Source organism: Corvus hawaiiensis, chromosome 6, assembly GCF_020740725.1.
Source record: "Corvus hawaiiensis isolate bCorHaw1 chromosome 6, bCorHaw1.pri.cur, whole genome shotgun sequence".
NCBI classification, from domain to species: Eukaryota; Metazoa; Chordata; class Aves; order Passeriformes; family Corvidae; genus Corvus; species Corvus hawaiiensis.
Genome location: NC_063218.1, coordinates 54,984,263 through 54,999,151, shown reverse-complemented (window position 1 = coordinate 54,999,151; position 14,889 = coordinate 54,984,263). Strand labels below are relative to the sequence as shown.

Genomic DNA, 14,889 nt, shown 5'->3' with positions numbered 1-14,889 from the left:
CTGCTTCACTCTTCAACAGATATCACAGTAGACATCTGCTACAAGGTGTCAAAGACTCACATGCCAAGCTAGCCAAATCTCACATAGCTAAGCCATGTGTAAAGCACCACTAGAGAGGTTCAAGAATTACATTGCATCCAACAGAAACTGCAGCTAAATCCATGCATTTTGGAATCATTATTATTTGTGTAACAGTAGTGCCCCTGTCTGTGTTGAAATCACGCTTGAGTTGCACTGTGCTAATTAAGGCAGAAGCAGTTCTTGCCCCTCAGAAACTGGCAGGACCCCAAACAGGAGAGGGCAGATGAGCAGAGTAAATGAGCACAGGCCCATAGTAAGGTAATAAACCTAGGATGGCCTTTTCACATTCTTTTCCACTGTCATTTTCACAAAAATTGATTCCTGCAAAATTTTTCTTTTTGCATGACATTCCCAAACAAGAAGTGTGACTAATTAAGAGGGGATCATACAAGTGAAAGGTCTGTCTTCACACATTCCTCCTCAGAAAGAAAACTGACCTGTGCAGTTGGCCAGCATGGCTCTGGAAGAGCCCTGAGGGTGCCATAGAGCAGCTGGGGTGTTTTGGCAAATGAAGGGATTGTACATCCTGCAAAGTTCCATGACCCCTGTGATGATCAATTAAAATAATCATGCTGACTTTTCATACAATCAAACAAGAGAAGAAAAGCACTTCCAGCACAGGTTTAGGTCATTGCTAAATGCATGAGATAATGGTTACCTTCCAAATTAGTTCAGAACAATGCCAAAATCACACCTGTGTGCAAGGAGCCTCTGCCATAGACCATGGAATTGCTCTCAGTGATGCCGTGATCTAATGAAGTGTGGAGTTTCCTGAGGAGAAGGAGGCACAGCAGCTAACTAGTGCATGGTTCTGCTTGTAGGTGGCTCTGGCTAAAGAAGTCTTTTCAGGTAGAAATAATACAATATAAATAAAGGAAGGGCAGTGGAAGAGCTAATGTACTCATCTCAGGATCAACTTCACATCATGCAAGTCAAAACGAAAATCAGCAACAGGCGCCCTGTAATTTTATACTCTGCTGAGAGATTTTCATCAACCAAAAAGAGTAAGAAGGGTTTCTCACAAAAATACTGAACACAATGGTCAGCCTGGAGAAGAGAAGGCTTCAGGGAGACCTTAGAGTAACCTTCCAGTATCTGAAGAGGGCTAAAGAGAGCTGGAGAGGGACTTTTCACAAGGACATATAGTGATAGGACAAGAGGGAATGGCTTTAAAGTGAAAGAGGGTAAAGTGAAAGATAATCTATCCTAGTTAGATATTAGGAAGAAATTCTTTACTGTGAGGGTGGTGAGGCACTGGTAGAGGTTGCCTGGAGAGATTATGGACTCTTTGTCCCTGGAGGTGTTCGAGACCAGGCTGGATGGGTCTTTGAGTAACCTGGTCTAGTGGAAGGTGTTGCTGCCCACGGCAGCAGTTTGGAACAAGATAATCTCTAATGTGTGTTCCAACCCAAGCCATTCTATGATTCTGTGATTCAGGTACTGCCCAGAAATGCACATGATTATCATCAGCTGACAGAGATGTGAGGAGCAGGCCTTGTTTGTACCATCACAAAGGAAGCAGTGGACAACAATGGCAACAGATAAAGAGGGAGCATTCTGTGAAATACACAGCTCACTGTTTTATGAAATACTGTTGTATGACACGAGACTAAGTGCCTCTATCCTTGTAGTAAAAGAATCACTTGGATGTCAAATCTTCTTTTGAGTCTGCTCTCCTGTTTGCTTGCACATCTTACAGCAGAGAAGGGTGTGATACTTCAAAGCCAAGTCAGCTGCTTTCTGATTCTCTAAATGCTTCCATTCATCAACTGGATTCATTTTTTCATAGAAAATAGAAATATTCCTACTATAGCATTATCATCAATTTAAAAAAATACTGAGTAATTGAAAAAGTTACCTGAATGGGGGTGAAGATTAGGATTTAGGCACTGACAGAGTCACCCCACGTATTTATTTCCTGAATCCTAAATTTCCTCCTATTCTGTGAGAGTTAGGGAAATAGTTGCATCATTCAGGTCTAGTTTATGTTGTGGCATATAGATAGGGTTGGGGTTGGTGGCAGAGTAAATATTTGGGAAGGAAATTTCTTTCCGAATTGTGCAGTATACTCCTAGTTAGAAGAAAGCAATGTCACTGGGCCAAAAGCTTGTTGTATTCAGTGTAGTGGCTGGCTCCCTGATGGCAACTTGATGTTTGAGGTGATTTTGCAAATTCAGAATTGTGGCAGTCTACCTTATATCTGTATTCTGTAAGGCTCCAAGTTTGAAAGGGAGCAAATGACAGTATTGACTAACTATTTCTGGGTTTCAGCACAGGGATTGTCTGTCATATTTTGGATTGTTCTTAAGATTAAGTCTTGGTAGGCTGAAATTGCATTACCCAGGTTAATTGTTGGTTGCCACAAAGCCACTAGATTTTGGAAAGAGAGAGCTCCTGAGAATCTGGGCCTCAGATTTTGAAATAGCATTATTAGCTAACAGGTCAGTTGTTGTTTTGTTTCTGGTTTTTTCTTCCTTTATTACGGGGATTGTAGTGGAAAAGTTTATAACATTAGCACTAGGACAAGCATTAGGATGGGAGTTCATGGAAGAGGTTTTGAAAACACAAAGGTAGTGCTGGACCCAGCATGAATTAATAAAGCTGATATTTATCATTGGTTTGGATAGAGAGTGGTGCTTAGACATCTGATTGTGATTAGAGTCATGGCTATGGTTACATGATGAATAAGAAGTAGAAAGCTTTGAGAGAGATTGTATTTAATTCTCAAAGATTTAATTCTTGAGAGTAATGCCAGTATTGATACCTAATGCATATTTTCTCTTTAATGTTGAGATTTTTCGTGTCCATTACTGGATTTAGAGTTAGGTTTGGAGTTGGAAGTCTTGTAGAGATGAGTTAAAGGTTTTGATTTTATTCACTTCCTGTCTTCAGTCTCTGGCTTGTCCACTCTTCCTATGTGCTGGTGCAGTTCGAGGCTTCTTTGCTAAGGATATGAATTTGTTTTCCTCAGCAGAGGCCGCTGTGCACAGCTAAGAGACCTGGCCAGTTAATCACAGGTGGTGGCAAACCACATCTCCACTCCCTCCATCAGACACTTGCCTCCTATTCTCTGAGCCAATCTTACATCACTAAACACCTTTACACGTTTGTGGATACAATGTTGCTGCTAGCAAGAATTTTCTTGCTTCTTTCTAAGCTGTGGGATACTTTTCCCTCTCACAAAGAGATTAGCAGAAGTTCTATAAACTATGAACACCTGTGACCTTGTAGAACTATGTTTATGGTACAGTAGAAAAATATTTTGACAATGGATGTTTCAGGATTTCTAGCCAATCCACCCAGGGGGTGGGTGATCCTTTATCCAATTAGTCTATGAAGGAAAAGTCTATAAAAGAGTTTGTAAAATAATTAAATAAATCAATCTTGCTGCACAATTCCTGCCTTCTGGATCTCCTCTCCTCTCCTACGGCTGCAGGATACAGTAATAGATGTCCGTGGGTATGCAGTCCACATCTTTGTCCTCACACTCTGAACAGACCTCCCAGCTGTCTGTGCTCATTAATTTAGCACTTCACTTTCAGAAAACTCTGTCTCAGCATTGCCCAGGTTTTTCACAGGCCTTTGTGCTGACCAGGGCCAAGTATTTGCAGTCTGTTCATTGCTGTGTGTGGTTAGCCCAGAATAATCAGAGAAGCTGGTGCATAACAATCGCCCTGAAGTCTTCAGGTGTCAGCTGAAAGCAGTTTTTTGAATTATTTCCAGAAATCAGAAGACTCTCCTGAGTGACTCTGAAAAGCTGTTTAATACCTCATCTATCTTGCTCAGCAGGATGCATTGAAGTTCTGTATATAGTGTGCACCAGGGACTAAATATTTTTAAAACATATATCAAAAAATTATTGCTATCTCTGAAGGCTTTTTGAAATACACCGTGCCTGAAACTTTGTGCAACATTATCGAAATCAGTAGTGCTAGGTTATCTACAAGGAAGAATTTAGTCCAGATGCTTTCTCTTCAAAATATTCACTGCAACATATTTTAATTTTGCATATTTCCTTCTTCAACTATATATGTTTTATTTTTTTCAAAGAAAAGAAAGTAATCACACCATCTTTTTCTCACGTAAAACTTGCTTGATTTCTTTTTCTTTCTGTTTATTTTAGCTGCAGAACTCCCTGAAAAGCGATTTGTGCCTTGATCAAGGGCCAGACACAGAGAATATCCCAATCATGTATATCTGCCATGGAATGACACCACAGGTTAGTTTGTCTAATGATCTCTGATTTTGGTGCTGCTTTTAGCAGATTGTGTAGGAGGAACCATCTTGTACCTGTCATTGTTTTCCTGCAACAATCCCTCGGTAAGATGTTTAGTAGCTCTTTTTTAGAGAGACAGAACATTATTTCTGCTGTAAATTGAGAAGCACTGGTACATTAATGCTTTGACAAGGAAGTTGATTTATTCATTTTGAAAGAATTTAAGGAATATGAGAGTCAGCACTGACCCAGATTTGCTGATAAAAGCTTTCATTTCTGATCCTTAACTGTGCCTGTCATATGAATGAAGCAATGCATTTTAAAACATTTTGCATACACGCATAGGTATACCCAGTTTATTTATGCATTATCTGAAGTGATGTGGTTTTTTACTTTATATATTTACTGTGTCATTTCCACAAATCTGAAATGTACAGCCACCTTCTTCACACCATACAGCTGTGTCAAATTCCAAACCCTGTTCTTGTGAAAACCCCTCCCCTAAATCTCCTTTTTTCTTTCTCTGCTGTTGTCCTATTATTCCACTCTGTGCCAAAGACTCAAATTACCAAAACCTTTCCATTTTCTTACATAGCAGCTGGATTTACTAACTTGGCAGACAGGAGGGTAAAGACATGTGTGTCCCCAGCTAAGTACATGGGCTTAAGTGAAAGGATTTTGAGGCAAATCTTGACAGGAGAAATAATGTTGCATGGCCTAGAACATGCTTGTCAAAGACAGATATGCAGATTATTTAACCTCAAAAGTAACATATGCAAAAAGGACATAAAGGAAATGGATATACTTGTGGGAGTGACTGGAGAAACTGAAAAATCCCTCCAGTCTGAATGATTTTTTTTTACCTGACTACCTTTTATATTTGCCTTCTTGAAAGGACACTAATAATGCCCCACCCTATGAAGTTATGGAATGTGGTTTTACCCAGGAATGGCGAGTTACCTGTTTTGACTATACAGCAAATGAATCCTCAGAGTATCTCAGAAATAAACACAGAGCAACAGGGTGATCTTGTCCCCTGTGCCTGTACCTCATAGTGAACAGGAAACCTGAGTTTGGTGAGATGCAGATATGTTTCTCTACTTCCCTGCCAAGTTGCACATGCTGCAACTCTGTTCTGCACTGCCTTCCTTTGCTGAGGACCTTTAATATTGATCACTAGTGGCATCGTGCTTGAGTAAATTATGAATGATGAAGCCAGAAATATCTGAAAATCCCATCCATCAGACTCACTCACTGCATGGGCTGTGCCTTATTTGTCACATAATGATGTGGGAACCACTGTTTGCCTGCAGGAGGTTTGCAAGACAGTCCTCAGTGTTTGTGAAGGAACTGTGCAATTCACCCCTGAGCCAGAGCCATTATTCCTCGTCCTCTAGGAGGGCACCATGACTCTCGTGGCACATCATCTGTGAGAACAATACACTGCAGGCATGCCTGTAAATTCCAATTAGAAACTTTAATTATAGTTGAGAGACAAACAACAGTAACAAGTCGCTTCAATTAGCGCAGTTTGTTATTCACCAGATAAAAAACTACCTTTGAATGTCAGCTCAAGTTCTGTACAAATGAGATAGCAGCAAATAAATGACAGAGGGGAAAGAGGCAAGGGAAACTTTTCTTGAAAAGACTGCTCCTTCATAATTAGAATGTTGTGTCTCCTCCCCATTACTGTGTATTTAATTTTGTAACTCATGTTAAAAACAACGTCCAAAAAGGCCCAAATTTGGGTAAGATCCCAGTAATGCCTGAGAACTTTTGCAAAAGAGAATTAGACCTTCCCTGTGTTAGGGATTACGGTATTGAGAGGGAAAGAACTAACAAACATCACTCAGCATTCTTCTGTGAGATTTCCACTGCACATGTTGCATCTCTTTCTTAGGCAGAGCTGCAGCCCAGCCATGGACTTTTTCTCTTGCATTTTGGAAATATGTGTATAAATATTCCTTTTAATCTTAGTGATCTTTCCAGTAGCCACAAAAGATACTGGTAAGATGTTAATTTTATTCTAGCAGTGGTGAAATGCTGTATAAAGGGGGATGTTTTGCCCACCTGGCAGTCCTTACCAAAACAAATTAGTGCCCTGATTCAGGACTGCCTGCTTGAGTGTTTGGTGATGCCGTTCTTAGCTCAGATGCAAAGTTCTTCTGTTGTAGTTATTCCATTTATAGTTTTATTGCTGCCACCACTTGGCACGCTTGCATCTAGATGTGCCATCTGACTGCCAGGAACCACTCCCTCACAGGCAGTTAAGTTGCTGCTCTTAGTTACTACTATAGCCCCTCTTCTAAACTGGATAACTTCCCTTTTTTTCCCCTAACTACTTTCAGATGTTTTTGGATTTTCATCTTTTTGCATGAGAAGTGGCTTAGATAAGGTGTTTGACATCAAAAAATAGTTTTAGAATCGTAGGTACAGCTACTGTTTCCTTTTAATATGCTTTATATAGGAAAGAAAACATTGAAGTCAATAGAAAGGGATCTGCATACCTGACATTAAAATTCCGTGCTCCATTTTTCATAGACTGTATCAAAACCATAATGTGTAGCTTCCTAATTAAAAACAGTAGAAAATGGTGAGGAAATACCCTAAAATATTGCAATGAACTGATCAAAAGTAGTTTTCCCTGTGGTGTTTCAGTTTAGTTTTAAATAGAATCAGGATTAGTGATGGTAAGACTTCAGTGATTCCAAACCTTTCAGCAATCCTCTCTGCCTCTGCTGTAACTAACATTGGCATATTCACAGTTCATTCCTGCAAGTATCTTGGAGTGCTTTATAACTGTGTTTATTTCATGCTTCCATTCTACACACAGAGAAACTGATGCAAATCTTATGTGTGGTTAAATGCTAAGATTGAATGGAAAATCAAAATATGATCTGTCTATTTCTGTAGTCTTCTGATACTACTAATGTGAAAGAATTCCTCACAGCAGGGTCTTTGGCTTGGCCTGAAAAGACAGAAGGCATTTGAAAAACTAGAATTTGTGATTAGGTGTGTTTCCTACCCTCCTTCCATCTTCGGACGGTGCCTTCCAGGGCAGCTGTATTTTGTCCTGGTCCCCAGGAGACTGGACACTTCAGGATTTAGCATACCATTTACTGAATGTTTGATCAGTGGAAAAACCAAACTGGGTGATGATCCTGCAATGCATTCACATGAATTTAAGGGAAGAATTGCTATTCTTTTACCTTTAATAAGAATGAGTTCATTACAAAATGCTGCCCCAGTAATTTGAGATGCTTTTGAGAGCTTCCTTGTCTAAGTGGTGGCATCTGAACAGCGTGGCTGCCTAAGTAGCTCATCCTCCCCCGATTCTGTTGCTGAAGGGTGTCGCTTCCTAAGCATCACATCTTTCCATTCCTGCCTTTAGACACTCTCAGCCCAAACCAGCACTGTCATTACAGCTCCATCTGCACAGCAACACACAGAGTGTTGACATAACTCCCCAGACTTGTCAGGGAACACCCCCATCACACCTGAGCATCTTTTGCTCTTCTCCAGCCACCACGGGTACTAGGCAGCTGTTAGATGTGCTCAAACCAAGGCCATCAGGTGGTTTTGGTACCTTTGGTGTGCTGCTGGTCACTGTTTGTAAATGGCTTTTAGTGTCTCTGTCAGCCTGTCACATCAAGCCTCTGAACAAAAGTGGGTTTTGCAACCATTGAAGCAGCCAACATGGTAAAATAGTTAACTACAGGAGTTAAACCAGGCTCCTACTGCACTGTTTGGTGGTGGTAGGAATCATTTTACTTTAATCACATAAGATCATCTTAGAGGCAAAGCACAACAGCTCCCCATCAGAGCGATGGTAAAGGGAATGAGAAAAACTGGGAGATGAGGTGGCTTGGCAGTGAGAGGAGATAAATGTGAAGGCAGAAGAATACTACTGGCAAAACAGTACATAAAACATAAAGTTCATGTGAGGCTCTGGGGGTTTTGCTGGGGTTTTTTAAGTGGTTCCTGTAGAAAAGATAAAGGTACTCTTCTAATTCCTGAACTTGTTAAAGTAAAGCAACAACTCAGTCATATGCTTAGGCCTTAAAAGATCTATATCCAGCTGTGCCCCTGTTTTGCATGAAAAAAATGGTTGTTGTAGTTGCAGTAAGTATGTGCCCCAGGCCTGACTGCATTCCCTTCCTAATTCTGGCGTCTGCCTGAGCCTGGATGTTTGTTGTTGTTTAAGACTGCTGTTTAACCAGGCCTGTAATCTTGAAGGCAGGAAGATGACGGCATGTCACTTGCATTAAAACTGCTCCTTAGTGATAGTTTAGAAGATTCTTTTATGAGAATGAAATACCACATTATTAGAGACTTTATTATATAATAAATAAGTACCATCAATCAATGGAGTGATATTTTAAGTACAGATTTACCTTGATAATTGCTTGTGACTGAGGGGATAATGGGCAGTTCTGTTCCCTTGTTCAATAGCTTCTGGCTCATATAATTCTCAATTTATAAGCAGTTAAACCCCCAAGCTCATCCAGTGATGTGAAAGTCAATAGAAACCGGTTAGATTTGGAGGAATTCAAGTTGAGGAACAGGGTCAGAAGACTGAATGGGGAGAATCACTTGAAAAGAAAAGCAGGTGAGAAGGGACACTCATTTATATATTTCATGTTCTTGCAAGAGATTGCAGAACTGACACAGGTGACTACAGCCCTGCTTGGTATGAATTATTGCATCTCCACTGAAGGCAGTGGAAGGGAGTCCTGCCAACACATAAAGCTGTGCCAGTTCACACTGTACAAGACTCTGACCTGAAAGCATAATCTTGTGTTCTAAGCATAGTGTCTGAAGTACTGGGAGCAGTTGCAAAAACTCCCAGAAACTTCTAAACTTCTAAAAACTCTTTGTATGATTCATGAATGCTTCTTTTAAACTGTTTATCATATATGTTTTTATAAAAGCTATGTTTTCTTCAATCAAATCTCTTAACATGGTGGTTGTTCATACACAGATAATTGTAATACATTCCAGAAAAGGGCTTCTGTTATTTAGAAGTTTGTTAAGTATGTGTGTAAAACACATAAGCATTGCAAACTGAGACTCTGTGCAAGAAAATAGTTTAACAGAAGGCCCCACATGCAACAGCTGCTGATTGTCAGGGAATAAGGAAGAACACAACAAAACCTTCAGATGGATCAATGACTGGCCCTTCAGAGTTGAAAAATCACTGCCCTGAAGATGAGATGTCTACAATAACAACATTTCAGGCAGCCTTTTTTAGGCAGTAAAGGGAGCACAGCAGCTGTTCAACAGCTCTCAGGTATATGAAAACTCAGGGTTGATGTTCATGATTGTCTTGGAGGCCAATGTCAGACATATTAGGCACCTGTGTACGAGGCAGCCTGACGTGACAGCACCATTTCTTTCTAACATGTTGGGCTGAACTTGGTAATTACCTGCTTGAGGATGATCATTTTGTGGGTGCAGACACACAGAGGGCTGTACAGAACCTGAGCTGTACAAAATGTCCCGTTCCATCTTGGCCCAGGTACTTTGCAGTCACGCTGTGGGTACAGTGAGTGGTCACTCCTCTCTTTGTCCAGCCAGTCTGTCATTATTCCTATGCAGAGAGGCAGCCTGACTGGCCAGTCTTGATTCCCAGGGTCTGTGCTCTTCTTCCAGGGGCTGCATCTCACAGCACTGCCAGCTCGTTGTTTTTCTTTGCCTTTTTCATGAAGTCTTGTGGAATAATCTAAGCACTGGGCCAAACACTAACTTTTATGTACATGCATGATTTCTGGGAGCAAGGATATTTTTCCACAATAAATAGCTAGTTTTTGGTTTGGTTTTTTTCCCCCAATTTAGGTTCCTCAGTTCAGCAGAGGCCCAAGTAATAGAAGATAATTTAGAGAGTCAGTGAAACTGCCTGGCAAGCATGGTTATAAGCATTAATAAATTATATTTTTTATTTTAAATATATTCTGTAAATTGCTATGGCAATTAATGTCCTATATAAGACATTCCTGCTGAGTAGTTTATTAAGGCTATTTATATTTCTACTAATTTTTTTCAGTGCATAAATCCTGATTTTGATCATAGTTAAGTTAATAGGAATTGTGACCTTGTGTGGATACAAATATGCAGCTAGCAAGAATTTCTCTTGCTTTTTCCAGTCCCATGAGATATTTTTCTCTCTCACAGAAGATAGTAGTAGAAGTTCTATAAACTGTGAACACCTGCGACCTTGCAGAGCTTTGTTTATGGTACAGTAGGAAAATATTTTGACAATGGATGTTTTAGGATTTTAGCCAATCACCCCAAGGGGTGGCTGATCCTTTGACCAATTAGACTGAAGAAAAAAGTCTATAAAAGAGTTGTAAAATAATTAAAATCTATGAATCTTGCTGCACAATGCCTGCCTGCTGGATCTCTCTTCTCCTCCCTACCACTGCGGGACGTCGTGATAACCTTGTTTGCAAGGGAAGCAAAATCTGATGTTAGTTTTTTGCAATCCTTTTCAAAGTTGGGTTTTTCTATGTATACCTGAGAAGCTGAATCCAGCAATGCTTTTTCAAAGCTTCAGCCTTCTTAGAGTATATGACAGGTACATCAGGGAGCTACAGAGATGTTTCAAAGGCGTCCGAAACCAGCCAGTCCTTCTTGGCCTAGCGCAGGCAGTGCAATGCTTTCTTCCTGGGGATGTTTCATGGATGAAGACATTTCACATTGTATATTGTTTTCTTTTTTATAATCTTTTTCCTTAAGTTTGATTCTGGACAAATTCTCATTATTTCCTTCGGGGCAAAGTTTCAGAGGGGGAATCTATTAATCTGGTTTCTGGTTTTGGAGCAGTTTTACACTGAGCCATTTGCCATGAGTGAATTATTTCTGTACTTGCTGTGGCAGCATTAGGTTTGCAGTTGGACTCGATCTTAAAAGTCTGTTCCAACCTAAATAAGAGAGTTTTTCATTGCAGGTGAAGATCAGTGGTGTTGAATTTTTAGCTTGTGAGTGTGGATCTGATGGGTCTGAGGGATTTGCACACTCTATTTTGCGACTGAACACAGGTCTTTGTAATAATAGAACAGAGACCAACCTGTCTCTTCATTTTATGAGTGTGTCAGATATAATGAATGCCATTCTCTGTTCAGAGGGTAAAAGGCACTGGAATTCAAAAGAATAAGCACAAGAGGTCCTTCTTCAAGTTTCAGACCTGGGATAGGTCTTTTGTATGTTACACTTCACTGGCTGAAAACAAAAGCAGAGGAAAAAAGCTGTAGAACTGCATTATTCTGGATCAGAGGGAATATCTTTTACATCACTCAATTTTGAAATAATGGAATGGATATTTCTGCTTATTTATTTTTGTGTTGGAAACCATGTAGTGTGAAAACATTGCGTGTGCCTGTGAGAATTGAGAGAACTGATCACTTGGAATTGAAACTCCAACCATGGTGAAATGAGAGAATTGAAAAATAATCTTTTTTTTCCTAAGAGTAACATTGATTTTCTCATTTGGAAGCATATAGGATTTTTGTAGTCTTGTAGAAATGGTTTTGTTTTGAAGAAGTTTTATCTTTGTTTCAATAGAATGGTCTAGAATGAAAAAAAAACCCCAACTTTAAAATGTCTTATATGCTTCTGAAATCAATATTCTTCCCTAGTGTACAGGATCACTGCTGAAGGTGAGCATGAATAATGAAAAAGGAAAATACTACTGTAAGATGAAATTAGTGATCTGGCTAAAGCACTAATCTTGACATTCAGGTTCCAGGACCTGAGCTGAAGTTAAAAAGCAAGAATTCAAAAAGTAGTTCAATTCTTTTAAGTGCTGTGAGGAAGAATATTAAGAACTTTAATTACTTCAAAACTTGGAGCCAAGAATGCTCGAAGAAAATAAGAAGCCAAGCATTTTTCTGACTGAGAAATAACTGCTCCTTTAAGCAGGAAGATGCAGCAGGAGAGTGAAAGATAACTTGGCCAGTGCCACAGAAGACACGTGTTTGAAAAAGCAAATAAAACTCCTAACCACGAAATATAACAGGAATAAAAGCAGTTGTCTGTAATATGCTGTACCTGTTCACTCATCCATTCTTCTAAATTAAAGGGAAATGCTCATCTCAGAGAATGGATAAGAGCTCTTTTATGATAGCAGAATTATTTAATATTTTACAGTAGAGGTACTGGTGCAATTTTCCATATATTAGAAGATGTGCTGAAAAGATAGAGAAGCATAAGTTAACCTTTAATGGGAGGAAAGCTTGCAAATGCTGATCAGAAGCAATGTCAGAAGGGTACTCAGAAAATGCTATCACAGCCATTCAGTTCCTCAGCTTTTGCCTAGTAAAGCAGGATTTCCACAGAGATAATAGAAACTTCAACTGGCAAAAAAATCTGATATAATTTACCTAGACTTGATAAACTCAGCTTTCATCACATTACTGCAGAAAAGAATAATGCATCGTGTCAGCAAAGAGCAGTAGTAAGGGAGCCTGTGGAGTGCTCAGAGCAGCACCCCGAGGCCACAGAGGATGCTCTGGAGGAGAGACAGTGGGATGAATCAATTAATAGTTATCCCCTCTGTTCCCCTCTCTTGGAGCACACGGCTCAGACTGGGGGCTTTCTCCATGGGTGATTTCTTTGGGAGGGTTTTTCTTTGTTGCTTTTAAGAAAAACTGGTTAGTTGATGAGGCTGTACCTCACAGAAGGCTCCTCACAGATTTTGTTTTAATAATTTATGAAGTACTTTTGTGTTGTGTTTTGTGTTATCATTACCTTGCGTGTTTTCTGTATTGCTTTAGGTGTTGCATTTTCCTCTCAGCCTTTGGGTTATTCTCTTCATCTTGAATTCTGTTGCCTTTCTGGATGAGTAAATCCATCTTTATCATCTTTTCTGGTTATCTTGTCCACAGTTGATATGTCTGTTATTGATATGGAAGGAGAGAAACATATATCTACTGTCTTTATAGTTTGACCAGAAACAATTTATTCAGCATTTTGTTAAATAGGTGAGGCTGATGCAGGAAGAAGGCAAGTGAAATATCAAACTAATTGATTTTCTGGCTATGTAATACCTTCTTTTTATTGGTTTTTATGAATTTTATAAGATTCAAATAATTTTTACTGAGCTTCTCATGGTCACTGTAAGAGCTTTCTTCCCTAGCTTACATTTTTAAGGCAATTTGCCCAGAATATCTGTAATAAAAAAAACTGCATTGAAAATTTAATTGAAACAAACTGTTGAGAGCAACTGTAGTGCCTAAGAATTTAAAATTATCAGAGCATTTCAAGCTCTCATGTACTGTTTTAATTTAGAAGAGATTAGAGTTGTTATCCTGAATATTATACAACAGTTCAGAACTGTTCTCATCTAGGAAATAAAAAGGCACATACATGTCCAGGCTTTTTCTTTTTTTTTTTTTGCATGTGGTATGCCATAATAAGTGATTTTTTTTTTTGTATGGCTAGTTTTGGTCAAAATTATTTCAGCAGGTTAAAATATCAAAACATTTGAAAATGTGGAGGTGAAATATTGTTGGGCTTCTAGATGATAAGCCTGGGACTAGATTTTGGGTTCAGAGCTGTGGGCTGGTGCTGAAGGGCTTTGTAGCCCACACCCCCAAAATCAGGTGTCATGGTTTTGGGTCTGCTGCTGCTTTCTGCAGTGCTTGGTTAATGCCCTCATCTTGGGGCCCAAAGCTGCCCCCTCCAAGGTCTCCCTGAGGCACTTTGCAAGCAAGCACTGCTTGTATGAGATGATGCAGTACTACCACAAAAGAAGGGCAGGGCTTTCCTTTGCTAACTTGGAAATGGTTTTATTTCACACTTTTGGAGAAACAGAGCAGCTGTGTTGGGTACCTGCAGTCTAGTCTCATAATCTAATACAATGTGAACATTTCACATTTTGTAAGTGCATTAATTTGAAATAGACCGGAGTTGAATATGATGTAGCTATTACTAGAGTTATCCATATTTTAAAGATGTCTCTTCTCATTGCAAATTGGCAGTTCAATCAGCAGTTTTTAAAACCAATTGTCGCTTACAATCTAAATTCAGCATAAAACTAACAGTTATTGGAGCACATGTAGAGCACTTGGAGATGGATGATGTAGTAATTGTGGGATGGTTGTCAATTTAACCATTCTTTTGATTGATATTATGCTGTCTCTCATTACTTCATCAGACAGAAGTTCTGAAGGTTAGGTTTTTGTTTCTCAAATTCTTTAACAGTATGTTATTAACTGTTAGAGAAGGTAATACAGTAGATGGAAAATCCACTTTATAGTTACTTTGGTTTTATTGATAATTTTATTATGTCATTCCATTAATTGAAGTCATCTGCTGGCTCATTTAGAATTCATGGACCAAGTTCAGTCCCCATGAAAGCATATTTAACTCCCTCTGTAATTACATGAGCCATATTACTTCCACAGCCTTCATTCAGATTCTGATCAGCAATTCAGCTTCAGCTCAGTTTCTCCCTGGTATTGTTGAGCACTTGCAGAGTGTGGTTATTTGCAGAAATGTTTATGGAATGATTGTACCCACAATGTGTTTCTGTGAAGAGGGGATTTTTTTTGTCCTGCTCATTAACCATCATTTGTCCAATTGGGAAGCACAGA

The 14,889-nt window shown here is 39.4% G+C and overlaps 1 protein-coding gene across 3 annotated transcripts in view; it reads left to right on the top strand.

The window, feature by feature from the left end:
- The window catches only part of GALNT18 (polypeptide N-acetylgalactosaminyltransferase 18), a 206,812-nt gene that overhangs the window by 157,120 nt on the left and 34,803 nt on the right, over positions 1–14,889 (top strand). For all 3 annotated transcript variants that reach the window (XM_048307346.1, XM_048307345.1, XM_048307347.1), the window contains exon 10: positions 4,205–4,300. In XM_048307346.1, coding sequence (XP_048163303.1) covers positions 4,205–4,300 — 96 coding nt within the window. The remainder of the gene's footprint in view (positions 1–4,204; positions 4,301–14,889) is intronic.